Below are 18937 nucleotides of genomic sequence, written 5' to 3' on the forward strand. Positions count from 1 at the left end.
AAAAAAAAAAAAGCAGTCTCTTTTCTCACGTTTCCAAGTTTATGGTTATCTTTCCATTTATTAATCTGTGTCCCAATACCAGGCAGGGAAGCCCTGCATAAGAAGGCACACCCATCACACCCAGTGGGGTGTGGGCCCTGCCGCTGAGCCTCAGGCAATCTGCCCAAAGAACCTGAGGCGGGCGCCGCGGGACCGGCCAATCAGAAGAAGTTTGGCCCTCTGCAGTTTCCGTCCGCTCACTAGGAGGCGCTGCGGCCGCCGCGGCGGCTCCCAGAGCTGTCGCGGGCCGGGGCGGTTGGACTGGCTGCTGATTCTCGTGGCCATGGAGTGGGGTTCGGAGTCGGGGGCCGTGAGGCGGCACCGCACCGGAGGGGAGCGCCTGGACGGCCCGGCGGCCGCGCAGCAGCCGGAGAGGGAGGCCCTGGCGCAGGAGCCCCTGGCGGACGCGTGCGGCGGCGGCGCAAGGACGCGGAAGCGGAGCGGGGAGGGGAGCGGCGGCGGCGGCGCGAGCCGGGGCGCGGGGACCGGACTGTCTGAGGCGCGCGCCGCGCTGGGGCTAGCGCTCTACCTGCTCGCGCTGCGGGCGCTCGTGCAGCTCTCGCTGCAGCAACTCGTGCTCCGCGGGGCCGCTGTGGGCCGCCAGGGAGAGTTCGACGCGCACCAAGCCAGGTACTGCCCCTCTCATCAGGCCGGTGCTTTCCTTTTCGGCCCGGGGCACCTCACCTGAGTGTACCTGCTCCAGCGGGACCGCCCGGGCTCGCCGGCCCTGTCCGGCTGCACGTGGGGTGGAGTGAGGGTGGCCTCGCGCATCCCCTTTCTGGAGGTACAATTTAAGGGACGCGGGGCTCGCGTTGTACCCTGTTAAGCTCGTGTTGCTGGTAGTCAGGGCGATTATGTCGGCTTTTCCACCCACTTTCTGGTTGTTAGTCGTCCCCCGTGTCTCAGAGCAACTTACACTTTTTACTTGGCCTCCTGCTATACAAACGAAAAGCTGTGAAATTTGTGAACCCAGTTAGGTTTTCGGGGAGGGTTCGGAAGGGAATAATGCAGTGATCTAAGTTTTTTAAGGTTCACAGGTCTCAAATCTGAGCGCTATGGAGGCTTTCTCTGGAACACTGCACATTCACAATTTTACAGTTCCAGAAGTTCTGAGATTCCTGGAGCTTGTCCTTGGTGTGTCAGGTTTTTTTGTTTGTTTGTTTTAATTAAAAACAAGTTTTAACTAAAACTTTGCTCATTGGTTTCTTTTAAGTATGCCAGAAAACGTGAATTAAGTCAAAGGCAGTGTAAAAACCTAAGTGTAAAAACGAAAGCTCATAAAATCATATGCTTGCAGAGTTTTAAACAACTATTGTGTTTCAAAAAACTTAAGTACAAAGCACTGGAAGCTTATTTTTTTAAAGGCTTCCTGAAACACACCTCTGCCCCATGCAATGAAAAGACAAAAAAAAAAAATTGTTTGTTTTAGGGGTAGAGTTGGTTTACCCTGAATTGAAGTTACTAGGCCCTCTGTGCACACTGGGAAGACTGAGTCCATTCTTCAAAATCAAAAGTTTTTCTTTGCTTATTTAACCTCTTGACTAAATTGTCTTTGCTCATTGGTTTCTGCTGCTTAGAATCAGTAACCCAGAGTCAGTAACCCTCCAGAGTATGACAAAATAAAGTTGTATGCTTTCCCATCTAGCCATCAGCAGTTACCCATTTTGAATAAACTTCCTGGTCCTTGTATTGATTCTGTGTGGGTGTTGGGAGAAGTTGGGAGTGGTGTGGGTGGAGAAAACTGAAGGGATGAATTCATGGAAGGCAAAAAAAGTGATGGAACTTAGCAAGTGATTTTCACATGTTACCTGAAATACTAAAGGCAGCCTTTTTTGTGTGAGAAGAACTTGTTTTATGTCAAAGAACTTGTCTTTTGGGTTGGGGGAGTGTGGAGGGAAAGTTGCTCTGTTAGTTTTCAGCCAGCACGCCCTGTCATCATGCTTCTTTTCGTTGCTTTCAGGGATTATCTTGAACATATAACATCCATTGGCCCCAGGACTACAGGAAGTCCAGAAAATGAAATTCTGACGGTACATTACCTTTTGGAACAGATTAAACTGATTGAAGTTCAAAGCAACAGCCTTCACAAGATTTCAGTAGATGTACAACGGCCCACAGGCTCCTTTAGCATTGACTTCTTGGGAGGGTTTACAAGCTACTATGACAACATTACCAATGTTGTGGTAAAGCTGGAACCCAGAGATGGAGCCCAGCATGCTGTCCTGGCTAACTGTCATTTTGACTCAGTGGCGAACTCACCAGGTATGTGCCTGTTTTTTGGTCATTTTGAGGTCCTCATAGCCCAAAAAGTTGGTTAACTCCAAACTGCTTGAGCAATTGTGGGACACCATTTTCTGAGACAAACCCTTTTTTTCATTGTGGTGGAAGACAGGATAATTAGAATAGTATAATTTTATTTAAGATTCTACCTTTTAGGATTCTCTCAAGTGCTTTATTTACTTAATTTTTAAACATTAGTGCCAGCAGCCCAGCTACAGGGTATCAAGTGTTTCTACCAGACTGAAATAGCCTTATCATTGTTACCAGTGTGTGTTCTTGAGTCCTGGAGTTAGGTTTTGCCCCTTCAAGTGTTTACTCAGCTAGGTGTTGTGCTAGGCTCTAGGGATATGGATGGGATTAAGGAACAGTCTTGGCCTTCAAGGGACGTGTAATTGGAGACTCATTCTCCTAGCATTTTCTTTCTTTCTTTGAGAATTTTGGTCCATTGGGGATGCCATACTGTTAGAGCACTTTGATTATTAATCCATAAATCTTGCCCTGAAAATAGTTTACCAAAATAGAGTACTTGATGTTTAGGACAGGGCCTGAAACAATAAATATTTGTTGAATGAGTATCTCCTAAATTCAACCTCAATTTTTTAAAGTAAGATACCTCTGAAAAAGGTTTTCAGTAGCAAGGGAATGTACATAGGGAAGAATAGAAAATAGCATTTTACAGTGAGATGGCGTCTGGTTCAGTCCCCTCATTTAACATAGGAATACACTTAGCTGACACCACTGATCTTAGACAGGGCCTGGACCTGGGTTTTCTGACTAGTCAGTTCTTTTAGCTGTATTTGAAAGAAAAGAGAGTATTAGGATGTAATTAAATCTCCCTTTGGCAAACTACTTAACCTCTTCTTTCCTCAGTTTCTGATCAGAAAAATAGAGATATAATAGTACTTTCTTAATGGTATTGCTTAGAGGATTAAGTGAGGATTAAATATGAGTGAAACAGAAGACTAGCAACTGGCATGAAAAATCCTTTTTTTGTCATTAGTATTTATTTAATATTAGGTTCTTCCAGAATGTTTAAACTTAAACCAGGCTCAGTGTAAACATGCAGAGTTATACAAAGTCTAAACTAAAATTTATGTGCTTGATAAAATTTTTCAAACTAGGATATCTTTAGTTGGAAATCTTGCCAGGTGCATTTAGAATGTAACATGCTTTTTCAAAAATCAGCGTGCACTCATGTTTTTTACAAAATCAGAAATACCTTTTTGTGTTGGGGAAATTAGTGGTCTTTTATGTCCAATTCAAAGCAGTAATAAGCATCACCCTTTGCTTACTGTTGTGATGCTTAAAATCTATGAAGGGACAAATTAACACCATGATTATTTAAGAGCATTATATAAGAAAGGTGTGTATACAAGTGTCAGAAACAGTGCTACATGTTAGAAATCATATATGGAGTCCAGGCATAAGGATGGGATCAATTGGTTACTGGAACCCATTTTTAACTAAAATTTTGTAAGGATACCCATGCCAACAATCTCAAGGAAATTTCTGTCATTAATAAATTGTTAGAGATAGTTTTAAAGACATTGTATAAAATAGACTATCACCTAAATTTTTTTGGTGGATGAACAAATTGAAGTATGAGTATTTTTTAAGAGTACTTCTCAGCGAGATATCTGAAACTTAGAAATTGGTACCAGTTAGGAGTAATGTTACCCACAGAGAGGCCTATTTTAAATACCTTGTTGGGTTTGCATAGTTCCAGGCTGTTATTCTGGAGGTGGCTGCAGTTTCAATGTTAATTCTAAATGGAAAGGGATGTTGGTTAAGCATCCAGCCCTTTTGATACTGTCCTCTAACTTTCCTTGTCTTTCTTAAAGATGTCTGACCCTTCTCTAGGTTTGTTCTCAGACACCAGAGCTATTAAAATAGATGATGAAAGTACAGTTTAACTTTTAATCCACCCTATAGAGATGTGTATCTTTCAACTTCCATTTGTCTTCCTTTGAATAAATAAAACTTTTACTGCTTTTTATTTTAAAGTAAGTCACAGTCTCAAAGACCATTTATTTCATTTGGTTCTTGAAAGATGGCACTTTTTATTGATAGCTATGTGTACTTCCTGCTCGATAGTAATGAGGTAATTATTACTTTGTTTCACTTTGATTAAATTACAGTCCAGTAATCACTACTAAGACAAGCATAGCTAACAGGTAGTTTCTTCTCAAGCAGGAATGAGGTCTTGAATTGAATAGCACCAAAACAAACACTTTAGCTGGCTGCAAAGCAGTCCATAAATGTGTAGAGAAAAGAAGGGAAAACTGACACTGAATGCCTACCACACACACACTAGACACTCTACATTGCTTTGTCATCCTCACAGCACATCTGTGAGTAGGTGTCATTAATTTGCCCTCCAGTCCAGGAAGGAGAAAAGGGGCAGAGCTAGAATTTACATCCAAGTCTTTCTTACTCCAAAACCTACTCTAATCTCTGTAGCACCCTGCCTCCCAGTATGTAAACCCAGAAATGCTGTTGCCTGGGTTATTACTGTGTCTGTTTACTTTGATTATTCTTTAAACTTTTCATTATGGAAAATTTCAAGTGTATACAAAAAGAATAGTTTAATGAACCTGAGTGTTCCTGTCACCCAGCTTCGACAGTTCAATCTTGTTTTTTCTGTACTCCCCCCACCGCCTCCCCTTGACTATTTTGAAACAGATCTCAGGTATATCAGCTCCTCTGTAGATATTTTGAGCTGTATCATTGAAAGATAAGAACTCTTTTTTTGACATGCTCATAATGCCATGAATTACCTCACTGAAAAACTTAGTAGTAATTCCTTAATACCAGCAAATTGGAGTAGGAAATGGCAACCGACTCCCGTATTCTTGCCTGGAAAATCCCATGGATAGAGGAGCCTGGTGGGCTTACAGTCCATGGGGTCACACAGAGTCAGACATGACTGAGCATGCTAACAATATCAGCTAATATCCAGTTAGTTTTTTTAATTACCTCTTATGGTACTTTTAAAAGTGTCTAAGTACAAAAGTCACCTTTATAGTCACCTTTGATTAATATCTAAAGTTTCTGAATCAAAAAGTTAAGTGATTTGATAAGGTCCTCTGTTTTATCAATTCTTAGACCAGGGATATTATTAATACTTTGATCATTAATCCCCTTTCCTGTTTCTTATTAGGTGTCTTTATATTTTTCCATCACATGATCCCCTTGGAGAAACTTTTAAAATATTGCTACACTATCCAAACTGACCCCTCTAAATGTGGAGTGATCTGCAGCTTTTATGATTTTGGCAGAAAAACTAGCAGGAAAGGAGTAGGTGGCAGTTGGAGATGACATAGGAAACCAGAAGTGAAGGTACTACAAAGGATGTAGAATAAGGATAAATTAAATTGCTTTTGGTGATGAGCATGCCAGTTTTCAGTATTGCTTTAGGTCCCCTCTAGTTGATTAGTTAGCAAATGCTAATTGAGCAACTGCTGTGGGACCAGGCAGAGTTGGAGATACTGAGAGTAAGTCAGCGAGCGAACCAAGGATCGCTGTCCTGGAGGTCACTGCTGGTGGGTGCAGTTATTACCTGACGACGGCAGAGCTCTGCTACTTCAGCTGTTGTGCTGCTGCCTTGGTAGGAAAACTCCATTTCTTGCCATGATGGTTTGTGCTGTAAAGGTTTTAAACTCTGAGAAGCAAATCTGTTTTTCTGATTTAAAGGTGCCAGCGATGACGCAGTTAGCTGTTCAGTGATGCTGGAAGTCCTTCGTGTCTTGTCGACATCTTCAGAAGCCTTATATCATGCGGTCATATTTCTCTTTAATGGTGCTGAGGAGAACGTCTTGCAAGTGAGCTTTCACTATTTTAAAGACTAGGCTTGAGTAATAGTGGCAATGAGAATAATAATAATAGCTAACACGTGGGTTTTGATGGAGTAGTAGAAAATGACATGCGAAAGAAATACTGTACAGACAGTGCTTAAAAAAAAATCAGTAGCCACTTATGTATGCATGCTTAATTTTGAAAACTTAGGACAGATCATCTTGTCAGTGTTTTATTCATTAAAGGGCTCTCTGATGGCATAATTATTTGCCTCAGGTTTTCTAGAGTTTCAGAGATGGTTTGAGGCAGGCACACGTCACGAGTGCCCAACCATAGGAATAGTGCCTTCTTTTGTTTTGCGTTTTCTTTTGCTCAGGCTTACACTTACTAAAGATCCTATTTGGCTTCACTCATGGAAATGAGGCCGCCTTCTGTGATGAGTGACTTTTCACTGAGCAAACTGCACTCGGCCGTTAGGCAGAGGGAGAGAAACAGAGGATGTCTTTAGATCCTGCCTTTGAAAAAAATGATTGTTCTATTTTTTTCTTTTTCTTTGCCTCATCAACATAGACGTTCCATCTTTTAAAACAGCAAAATAAAGACTTCAGTAATATAAGATTCTGTAACCAATATTTGTTTTCTTCTCATTCAGGCCAGTCATGGTTTTATTACCCAGCACCCCTGGGCCAGCTTGATCCGTGCATTTATTAACTTGGAGGCAGCAGGTGTAGGAGGGAAAGAACTTGTATTCCAAACAGGTATGTGAGGCTATGCATTGTATATTGTAATGCAATTTTTGTTTTTATAAAAGTGAAAACTTTCTGAATGTAAATAATCTAATGACATGAACATTCTCTTAAAGCATGAGATAGTTTTAGCTTGTCTTTTTAAAGTTTTAAACAAAATAATATTTAATGTCGTAAAAATCCGGTAAATGATATTAGAGTTCAGAACTCAGATTTGTTTAGTTAGGAGATATTGAAATCTGCTGTTGGTGGTTTCATGCTATTATTTTTCCGCTCTGTTAGAAATGTGTGTAATGGATTTTAGCCAGAGATGTCACATTCGTTAGAAACTTAATAATGAACAGTATCTTTAGGCATGAGGTGGGCTAGGGGAAGTGAATAAGGTGAGATGGGAACTTTTTTATATTTTTAGCACCTTTCACAGACATGGTATTGTTTACGTTATAAAGATATGCTAAGTGTGTCTTCGTAACCTAAACAATACACATTTTAATATTCTCCATCCAACTTACTTTAGACTTTTTCCACTGAAAATAAATGTATATTTTGACTTCAGTTAAACCTTTGAGGATCTTAAAGTTGCATGGTCAGAAGCAAGGTTCTCCCTTCAACTCCTAGCTTTCTGCTTACTCTTCATCTGAATAGTGAGAAGCAGCTGGTATGTAATGTCTGTGGGGGTAAATGGATGACTCACTATTAACCATTTCCCTCTAATTCTTGGATATTGGTCAGGATAGGAGAAACACTTGATTATAATAACCACCAGATCAAAAAGCAGCAGGAGAACATTCTGTAAGCAGAGAGGACTGTGTGTTTCTTTTCTCTGAAAATATCTGGACCACACATGAGCAAGAAGAGTGTGTCTTTTTATATTTTCTCTCCTGGAAGTATACTATAATTTAATCCATGCTTTAGTTAGTTATTTTTGGCTGTGGTGGGCCTTCATTGATGCATGCAGGCGAGAGGGGGTACTCTTCATTGCTGTGCATGGGCTTCTCATTGTTTTGGCTTCTCATTGCAGAGCACAGACCCTAGGCAAATGGGCTCCAGTAGTTGCAGCATGCGGGCTCCGTAGTTGTGGCTCATGGGCTTAGTTGCTCCACGGCGTGTGAAATCTTCCCACGCCAAGGAGCAAACCTGTGTCCCTTGTGTTGGCAGGTGGATTCTTATCCACTATGCCGCCGGCGAAGTGCCACATACATTCTTTTTGTCATCACAGGACCCTGCCCCTGAACTTCTGTAACCCGGAGAAGAACCAGTTTTAAGGTTTAGTCTGTGCCTTTCCTGAATTTTTTCTGTGCATATGTATTAATGCATGCATACATATTCTGTGTGTATATATTAATATATCTTTCATACATATAATCCAGAGAAGTTCAAACACATTTATCTAACTCCTGGGTATATATCAAAAAAACCCCCCAAAACCCCATTAATTCAAACATACATGCACTGCAATGTTTCTAGCAGCATTATTTACAATTGCCAAGATATGGAAGCAACCTGTGTCATCAACAGATGAATGTATAAGAGTGTGTGTGTGTGTGTGTGTGTGTGTGTGTATGTACAATGAACTACTATTCAGCAATACAGAAGAATGAAATTTTGCCATTTGCAGCGCTGTGGGTGGACTTAGAGGGTATTATGCAAAGTGAAATAAGACAAAGACAGATACTGTATGATATCACTGATATGTGAAATCTAAAAAATACAACAAACCTAGTGAATATAACGAAAAAGGAGCAGACTCACAGAACAAAACTAGCAGTTACCAGTGGAGGGGGAGCAGCACTACAGAGGTGAGGGAGGAAGATGTACAAACTATTGAGTGTAAAACAGGCTCAGGGATGCATTGTATAACATGGGGAATCTAGCCCATACTTTGCAGTAACTTAGATGTAGTAACCTTTAAAAATTGTGTTAAAAGTTTTTTAAAAAGAAATACATTTACCTAGAGTTAGGAAGGCCAAGACACAAGTCGTTTCATCTATTTCTTTACATTTATTGAGTACTCACTTTACCGGTTTAATTTATAGTCCATGCTCTTTTTACTAAACGCAGACAGTTAAGCTCAAGAATCCTATAGTTTACATTTTTAGATATATTGGCATTATTTAGAAGGATATAAACAAACTGTTAATAACAGTCACCACTGGATGGTGGACATTGCTGATGGAGCTGTGGTGTGAGTGACTAGAGGGGAGGATGGGGCAGACTGTGAAAAGCCAATTTGAATTTTCCATTGCTTCATAAACTTAAAACCAGAATTGCCATTGCAGCTTTACTTATACTCTTTATAGTTTTCTGTACTGTTTACATTTTTGCATTTCATATGGGCTTCCCTGGTAGCTCAGCTGATAAAGAATCTGCTTGCTATGCAGGAGACCCTGGTTCGATTCCTGGGTCGGGAAGTTCTCCTGGAGAAGGGATAGGCTACCCACTCCAGTATTCTTGCCTGGGAAATCGCATGGACGGAGAGGCCTAGTAGGCTACAGTCCATGGGGTCACAAAGAGTTGAACACAACTGAGTGACTTCACTCACTCACTCACCCACTCCAGTATTTTTGAGCTTCCCTGGTGATTCAGATGGTAAAGAATTCACCTGCAATGTGAGAGACCTGGGTTCAATCCCTGGGTTGGGAAGATGCCCTGGAGAAGGGCATGGCAACCCACTCCAGTATTCATGCCTGGAGAATCCCCATGGACAGAAGAGCCTAGTGGGATATAGCCCATGGGGTTGCAAAGAGTTGGACACAACTGAGTGACTAAGCACACAGCACATGATTAATAATAAAACAAAATCAGACTTGTTACTAGTTAGCAATATATATGGCTTAGCAGGTAAAAAATCCACCTACAGTGCAGGAGACACAAGAGACGTGGGTTCAATCCCTGGGTTGGGAAGATTCCCTGGAGTAGGAAATGGTAACCCAGTCCAGTATTCTTCCCTGAAAATCCAGTGGACAGAGGAGCAATATATATACAGTTTAAATGTTTTACTTACTCTAGAATAAAATCCCCATATTTCAAAATTAATTTTCTTTGTGAAGGGGTAGTCTACAAAAGATTTGTAAAGAATGTTTTTCCCTTTTCTTTGAGTCTTTGTATGCTGTTTCCCCTCTAGATTTTGGTAGTTTATTCCTGTGGCTAAATGCTATACCCCAAAGCTTTCTGGGCATTTTCTGATGGTCCAATACCTTTTTCAGTATATCTCTCACTTCCAAATGTTCTTGCTACAAAACACTGGCTTTCTCATGGGCATTGCTTTCAGAAAGCTAGTTAGTGTTGCTTCCGTGTCTGCAGAGGCAGGCGGAGGCCCCCTGGGTCTGCAGTCCTGGGGAACACTGCCAGACCACTCTGTCCTCAGCTTCTGTAGCAGGCGCTTTTATCCTGCACAGTAGCGTTTGTCCTGCCTGGGAATGTTTCAGTTAAAACAGCTTGTAGAATAGTAGTGGTGAGAGTGGGCTTTTGGCCACAGCAATCAGAGCAGAAAAAGACATAAAAGGAATCCAGATAGGAAAAGAAGAAGTGAAACTCTCGCTGTTTGCAGATGACATGATCCTCTACATAGAAAACCCTAAAGACTCTACCAGAAAATTACTAGAGCTAATTAATGAATATAGTAAAGTTGCAGGATATAAAATTAACACACAGAAATCCCTTGCATTCCTATACACTAACAATGAAAAAACAGAAAGAGAAATTAAGGAAACAATACCATTCACCATTGCAACAAAAAGAATAAAATACTTAGGAGTATATCTACCTAAAGAAACAAAAGACCTATACATAGAAAACTATAAAACACTGATGAAAGAAATCAAAGAGGACACAAACAGTTGGAGAAACATACCGTGTTCATGGATTGGAAGAATCAATATTGTCAAAATGGCTATTCTACCCAAAGCAATCTATAGATTCAATGCAATCCCTATCAAGCTACCAACGGTATTTTTCACAGAATTAGAACAAATAATTTCACAATTTGTATGGAAATACAAAAAACCTCGAATAGCCAAAGTAATCTTGAGAAAGAAGAATGGAACTGGAGGAATCAACCTGCCTGACTTCAGACTCTACTACAAAGCCACAGTCATCAAGACAGTATGGTACTGGCACAAAGACAGAAATATAGATCAATGGAACAGAATAGAAAGCCCAGAGATAAATCCACGAACCTATGGACAGCTTATCTTTGACAAAGGAGGCAAGGATATACAATGGAAAAAAGACAATCTCTTTAACAAGTGGTGCTGGGAAAACTGGTTAACCACTTGTAAAAGAATGAAACTAGAACACTTCCTAACACCATACACAAAAATAAACTCAAAATGGATTAAAGATCTAAATGTAAGACCAGAAACTATAAAACTCCTAGAGGAGAACATAGGCAAAACACTCTCCGACATAAATCACAGCAAGATCTTCTATGACCCACCTCCCAGAATATTGGAAATAAAAGCAAAAATAAACAAATGGGACTTAATGAAAATTAAAAGCTTTTGCACAACAAAGGAAACTATAAGTAAGGTGAAAAGACAGCCCTCAGATTGGGAGAAAATAATAACAAATGAGGAAACAGACAAAGGATTAATCTCAAAAATATACAAGCAACTCCTGAAGCTCAATTCCAGAAAAATAAACGACCCAATCAAAAAATGGGCCAAAGAACTAAACAGACATTTCTCCAAAGAAGACATACAGATGGCTAACAAACACATGAAAAGATGCTCAACATCACTCATCATCAGAGAAATGCAAATCAAAACCACAATGAGGTACCATTACACGCCAGTCAGGATGGCTGCTATCCAAAAGTCTACAAGCAATAAATGCTGGAGAGGGTGTGGAGAAAAGGGAACCCTCTTACACTGTTGGTGGGAATGCAAACTAGTACAGCCACTATGGAAAACAGTGTGGAGATTTCTTAAAAAACTGGAAATAGAACTGCCATATGACCCAGCAATACCACTTCTGGGCATACACACTGAGGAATCCAGATCTGAAAGAGACACGTGCACCCCAATGTTCATCGCAGCACTGTTTATAATAGCCAGGACATGGAAGCAACCTAGATGCCCATCAGCAGATGAATGGATAAGGAAGCTGTGGTACATATACACCATGGAATATTACTCAGCCGTTAAAAAGAATTCATTTGAATCAGTTCTAATGAGATGGATGAAACTGGAGCCCATTATACAGAGTGAAGTAAGTCAGAAAGATAAAGAACATTACAGTATACTAACACATATATACGGAATTTAGATAGATGGTGGCGATAACCCTATATGCAAAACAGAAAAAGAGACACAGAAATACAGAACAGACTTTTGAACTCTGGGGGAGAACGTGAGGGTGGGATGTTTTGAAAGAACAGCATGTATATTATCTATGGTGAAACGGACCACCAGCCCAGGTGGGATACATGAGTCAGGTGCTCGGGCCTGGTGCACTGGGAGGACCCTGAGGAGTCGGGTGGGGAGGGAGGTGGGAGGGGGGATCGGGATGGGGAATACATGTAACTATATGGCTGATTCATGTCAATGTATGACAAAACCCACAAAAAAAAAAAAAAAAAAAAAAAAAAAAAAAAACATAAAACAGCTTGTACTCTCCAGTGTCCTGTTGTCACTTCAGAGAGACATTCATTTGGGGAGTTTTTAGTGACTAGAATAATCACTACTACTTAAGTTTTTTAAAAGGGCCAGAATGCATGAAAGAATGGCATAATTTATCAGACTGATGATATATATCATGAGTCAAGGCTTAATTTAATAGTTTTGAAGGTGTTATAAAATTCATTGTTTAAAATTTTAAAGTGACTAAACCAGTAACACATGTTCCTTGTAAAGAAATTATATGCTATCAACCTTGAGTAGAAGAAAGCCCATAAACAACGGGGTCAGTGAAATCTTTTTTTTTTTTTCTTCTTGTGAAAAATATCCATGGCCCTGTAATCTTACAACCCAGAGCAAACTATTGCTGTAGTTTAGTCTCTATCCTTCTGGGATTTTTTTTTTTTTTCCATTCATCTATATATAAATATATACTATATGTAATCTTGAATTTGACTTGAACAAGTCTTTATTGAATTTGTTACAATACAGCTTCTGTGTTATGTTTGATTTTTTGTTTGTGAGGTATGTGGGATCTTAGCACCCTGACCAGGGATCAGACCCACACCCCCTGCATTGGAAGGTGAAGTCTTCACCACTGGACCACCAGGGAAGTCCCCAGTAGTTTTTAGGTATATTCACAGAGTTGCACAGTCATCGCTACAATCAATTTCAGAATCTTTTCATCTCCCACCCTTTGGGGTGATAACGCCAAAGAGAAACCCCATACTCATGAGTGGCTTCTTTTACTTCTTACAGTATTCTTTGATGTTCATGCATGTTGTAGTGTGTATCAATACTTCATCCTCTTTTAAAAATTATTACTACTGTTATTTTTTTGCCACACCACATGGCTTGCAGGGATCTTAGTTCCCCAACCAGGGATTGAACCTACACCTTTGGCAATGAAAATGTAGAGTCCTGACCTCTGGACCACAAGGGCATTCCTGAGTACTTCATTTTTTTTTATGGCTAGATTATATTTCATGTAGGAATATCCTGCATTTCATTGATCCATTCATCAGTTGATGGACATTTGGATTGTTTCCACTTTTATCCCATTGTGAATAATGCTGCTATGAGCATTTGTGTGTAGTTCTCTGTGTGGACATGTGTTTTTATTTCTTTGGAGTGGATTCCTAAGAATGGAATTACTGGGTTATATGACAAGTTTATGTTCTAACTTTTTGAGAAACTATTAAACTAAGTTTTATTTTAGAAGAAATGTAAATTCAAACAACAGTAAGAACTTTTTAATAGTTTTGCAAAAGGTAAGTAGAATGATAATGCCCAATTCTGATGAATAGAGAGGAACAGGCATTTTTATACATTATTGCTAGAAGTATAGATTGGTGCAGTTTTGGGGCAGTTTGGCCATAAATATCACTTTAAAAAATGTACAGATCCTTCTTCCAGCAGGTCTCCCTGTAGGAATTTATTCTGTAGAAATAGTTGCACATAGATGCATAGATCTAAGTCCTGCATAGTCTTCTTGTTTTTTTTTCTAAGGATGAAAAATTGAAAAAACCTTTCAGGTCCATGCATACGAGACTGTTTATATTAATGGTGAGTTTGTTGACATTGAGATCTGCCTTCCCTCAGTATCACACATGTGCATAACTTTTGCTTTAAGGAAGATGGGCTTCATTCTTTAAGAAGAAATTAATGCACAAGAAACTGGGAGCATCATGGGATTTAGATGATGTTAGGAGAAAGACTATAAGGTGAAAATATTTCTCTATGAGATAATTAAGATAAGAGCTTTCTGGGGGAGGCAGGGTAGGTGGTGTTACAGAGCACAGGCTCTATAGTCTGCTGATCCAAGTTCAGATCTCAGCTGTAGCATTGCAACCTTGGACAAGTCACACAACTACTCCATACTTCAGTTCCTCATCTGTAAAACTGGGCTAGTATTGGTGTGTACCTTTTAGGATGAATAACCACTTGGTAAAAACCTCGAGTCTGTACTTTCTTGTGTAAGAGCTCCCAGAAACTACCTTAGCCTGGAGCTCATCTGCCTTCCTCATCCGTCTCTGCAGTTTTCCCTTTGACACCATCACTGGACCTGTCTGTGACCTGTAGGCCTCTGTGGACGATCAGTGAGAGCCTGGGTAGGGCTGGAGCACTGCTGGACAGCCATGGGGTCTGTAAGGGGTCGAAGGCCAGGTAGCAGCTACTCAAAACCTTTTCCTATTGATGGATCTTATGGTTTTCTCAAATATTTTTTATGGTATAGTGCATAAAATGAACTTAAACTTTTATCTTTAGGCGTCTATTTCATCATTGATTGGCTGGGTTGGATCTTAGTTGCAGCAAAAGGGATCTTTCGTTACTGTGCATGGGCTTAGATGCTCCGTGGCATGTGGCATCTTAGTTCCCTGACCAGGGATTGAACCCGAGTCTCCTGAATTGGAAGGTGGATTCTTAACCACTGGATCATTAGGAAAGTCCCTGTCTCATCTTTTATTATAAGCTAAGAAAAGTGCACAGCTCTGAATGCTTAGCTTAATGAATTTTTATAGACTGAATAAGTAATGTAACTAGAACCCAGATCAAGATTGAGAGTATTTTGGTTGCTTCCAGAAGCCTCTGCTGTGGTCCCTTCTCAGTCATTCCTTCCACAGGATCACCGTATTTTAACTTGTGTCTTGGTAGATTTAATCTTGCTTGTGTTTAAACTTTAAATTGACTCATACGTAGTGTTTCTTTTGTGTATGGCTTTTTTTCCTCCTCAGTATTATGTTTGTAAGATTCATCTGTGTTACATTTAGTTCATTCTTTTTCGTTGCCAAATAATACTCCATTGACAAGGATATCCACTCGACTGGTGATCTTAGATTGTTTCTAGGCTTTGGCTCTTATGAGTGGTCTTATGAACATTCTTAATGAGTGTCTTTAGTATACATGTTTGTGTATACACATTTCTTAGTGAAACTACTAGTCATAAGGTGTGTGTAGTCTCAGGTTTGGTAGATAGTTTTGGTAAATAAATGCCATGCTGAGATGCAAAAATCCTAAAAAAAAAAAGCCAAACTGAATCCAGCCATGTATCAATATGTGTATTTATATGTATATGTGTGCATACAAAAAAGATAATGTTTCCAACCAGGTTAAGCTTATTTCAGGAATATAAGATTTTTCAACTCTCAGGTGTACAACATAGTGACCCAGTATTTGTATGTATTGCAAAATGATCACGTATTGCAAAATTAGCATCCATTACCATACAGATGCAGATTTTTTTCCCTTACGTTGAGGTTTAAGATCTGTTAGCAACTTTGTTAAAAATTAAAAAAATTTAATTGGAAGATAATTGAGAGTGTTGTGTTAATTTCTGCTATACAACAACCTGAATCAACTATAAGCATGCACATACCCCCTCCATGTTGAGCTACTTCCCGTACCCCATCGCACCCATCTAGGTCATTACAGAGCCCTGCGCTAAGCTCCCCGCGTTACACAGCAGCCTCCCACTAGCTGCTTTGCATGCAGCAGTGTGTACCTGTCAGTGCTAGCCCCTCACTGTCTCCTGCTCTCTCCTTCCCCTGCTGTGTCCACAGGTCTCTTAGCAGCTTTCAGGTATGCAGTACAGTATTATTAAATTTAGTCCCCATGCTGCACACACATTATGTCCCCGTAACTTAACTTACTTTGTGACTGGAAGTTTGTACCTTTTGACCACCTTCATCCATTTCCCCCATTCCCCTCCCCCTATATTTGGCAACCACAGTCTGTTCTCTGTATCTGTGAAGTCCTTTTCTCGGGGGGAAGGGTCAGGATTCCATGTGAGATCAAATGGTGTTTATCTTTCTCTTTCTGACTTACTTCATTTAGGATGGGCTGAATGATATTCCAGTGTGTGTGGAAGAAAAAAATTTGCAACTATATGATAATGGGTGAGTGTGTGTCACACACACACATGTTTTCCTTATCCATGCATCTGTTGATGGACACAGGTTGTTTCCATGTCTTGGCTGTTGTAAATAATGTTCCAGTGCATATGGGCGTGCAAATATTTTTTTTAATTCGTTTTTGGTTGTTTTTTTTTTTTTTGGATAAACACCCAGAAGTAGAACCATATAACTTTTAATTTTTTGAGAAACCTCTATACTGTTTTCCCTCTTGGAAGCACCAATTTACTTTCCCACCAACAGTGCACAAGGATTCCCATTTCTCCACATCCCTACAAACACTTATTTCTTATCTTTTTGATAACAGCCGTGCTGACAGGTATGAAGTGATATGTATGTCACTGTGGTTTTGATCTGCATATACCTGATGATTGATGTTGAACACCATTTAAATACATCTTAGGCATCTGTTTATCATCATTAGACAAGTGTCTGTTCAAGTCCTGTGCCCATTTTTTAATCAGATTTTTGGGATTTTTTATTTGGCTCTTGATTTGTATGAATTCTTTATATTTTAGATATTAACCCTTATATATATGGTTTGCAAATATTTTCTTTCATTCAGTACACTGCCTTTTCACTTTGTTGATGATTTTCTTTGCTGGGCTGAGGCTTTTTAGTTTGATGTAGCCCTGCTTGTTTATTTTTTGCTTTTGTTGCCTTTGCTTCTGTGAAATCCAAAACATCATCACCAAGACCAATGTCAAGGAGCTCACTACCTATGTTTTCTCCTTGGAATTGTATGATTTCAGTTTTATGTATTCAATCTTTAACCCATTTTGAGTTAATTTTGTGTATAGTATAATATAGTTGTTCATTTCCATTATTTTGTGTGTGACAGTCCAGTTTTCCCAATACCATTTGTTTCAAACACTGTTCCTTACCCACTGTATATTCTTGGCTCCTTGTTGTGAATTAATTGACCATATATGTATGGAGTTCTGAATTCTCTGTTCTGTTTCATTGATCTGTGTTTCTGTTTTTATGCCAATATCATACTGTTTTCATGACAAGAGCTTTGTCATACAGTTTGCAATCAAGAAGTGTGATGTCTCCAGCTTTATTCTTCTTGCTTAAAGTTGCTTTGGCTATTTGGGGTCTTTTATGGTTCCATACAAATTTTAGGATTGTTTGTTCTAATTCTGTGAGAAATGCCATTGGCATTTTGATAGGGATTGCATTGAATCTATAGATTACCTAGTGTAGCATGGATATTTTACCAATACTGATTTTTCTAATCTGTGTTGTTGTTCAGTTGTCAAGTTGTGTCTGACTCTTTGGGACCCCATGGACTGCAGCAAACCAGTCTTCCCTGTCCCTCATTATTTCCCAGAATTTGCCTAAGTTCCTGTCCAGTGAATCAGTGATGGCATCCAACCATCTCATCCTCTGTTGCCATCTTCTCTTTCTGCCTTCAGTCTTTCCCAGTATCAGGGACTTTTCCAATGAGTTGGCTGTTTGCATCAGGTGGCCAAAGTGTTGGAGCTTCAGCTTTAGCATCAGTCCTTCCAGTGAGTATTCAGGGTTGATTTCCTTTAAGAATAACTGGTTTGATCTCGTTGCTTTCCAAGGAACTCTCAGGAGTCTTCTCCAGCACCACAGTTCAAAAGCATCTATTTTTTGGTGTTCTGCCTTCTTTATTGTCCAGTTCTCACAGCTGTACTTGACTACTGGAAAGACCGTAGCCTTGCCTATACGAACCCTTGTTGGCGAAGTAATGTCTTTGCTTTTTAACACATTGTATACGTTTTGTCATAGCTTTCTGGCCAAGAAGCAATTTTCTTCTAATTTCATTGCTGCAGTCACCATCCGCAGTGATTTTAGATTCTAAGGAGAGGAAATATGTCACTGCTTCCATCTTTTCCCCTTCTATTTGCCATGAAGTGATGGGACTAGATGCCATGATCTTAGTTTTTTTAATAGAGTTTTAAACCAGCTTTTTCACTCACCTCCTTCACCCTCATTTAAGAGACTCTTTAGTTCCTCTTTGCTTTGTGCCATTAGAGTGGTATCATCTATATATCTGAGGTTGTTAATATTTCTCCTGCCAGTCTTGATTCCAGCTTGTAACTCATCCAGCCTGGCATTTTGCAGCTCTGCATATAACTTAAATAGGGTGACAATAAACAGCCTTGACATACTCCTTTCTCAATCCAGAACCAGTCCATTGTTCCCTATAAGGTTCTAACTGTTGCTTCTTAACCTGCGTACAGGTTTCTTAGGAAACAGGTAAGATGGTCTGGTATTCCCATCTCTTGAAGAATTTTCCACAGTTTGTTATGATCCACACAGTCAAAGGCTTTCGCGTAGTCAGTAAAGCAGAAGTAGATGTTTTTATGGAATTTCCTTGCTTTCTCTATGATCCATTGAATATTGGCAATTTGATCTCTGGTTTCTCTGCCTTTTCTAAACCCAGCTTGAACATCTGGAAGTTCTTAGTTCATGTAATGCTGAAGCCTAGCTTGGAGGATTTTGAACATAATCTTACTAGCATGGGAGATGAGTGCAGTTGTCCTGTGGTTTGAACATTCTTTAGTGCTGTTCTTCT

General features: G+C 39.9%; 1 protein-coding gene across 1 annotated transcript in view; it reads left to right on the forward strand.

The window, feature by feature from the left end:
* The first annotated feature begins 273 nt into the window (after window positions 1-273).
* Window positions 274-18937, forward strand: part of ERMP1 (endoplasmic reticulum metallopeptidase 1) — a 67063-nt gene continuing 48399 nt past the window's right edge. Inside the window, exons 1-4 of the mRNA XM_065908327.1 lie at window positions 274-669; window positions 2000-2301; window positions 6013-6140; window positions 6767-6872. Of these exons, the coding sequence (XP_065764399.1) occupies window positions 323-669; window positions 2000-2301; window positions 6013-6140; window positions 6767-6872 (883 nt within the window). The 5' untranslated portion in view covers window positions 274-322. The remainder of the gene's footprint in view (window positions 670-1999; window positions 2302-6012; window positions 6141-6766; window positions 6873-18937) is intronic.

This window comes from Muntiacus reevesi, chromosome 17 (assembly GCF_963930625.1).
Source record: "Muntiacus reevesi chromosome 17, mMunRee1.1, whole genome shotgun sequence".
Lineage (NCBI taxonomy): Eukaryota > Metazoa > Chordata > Mammalia > Artiodactyla > Cervidae > Muntiacus > Muntiacus reevesi.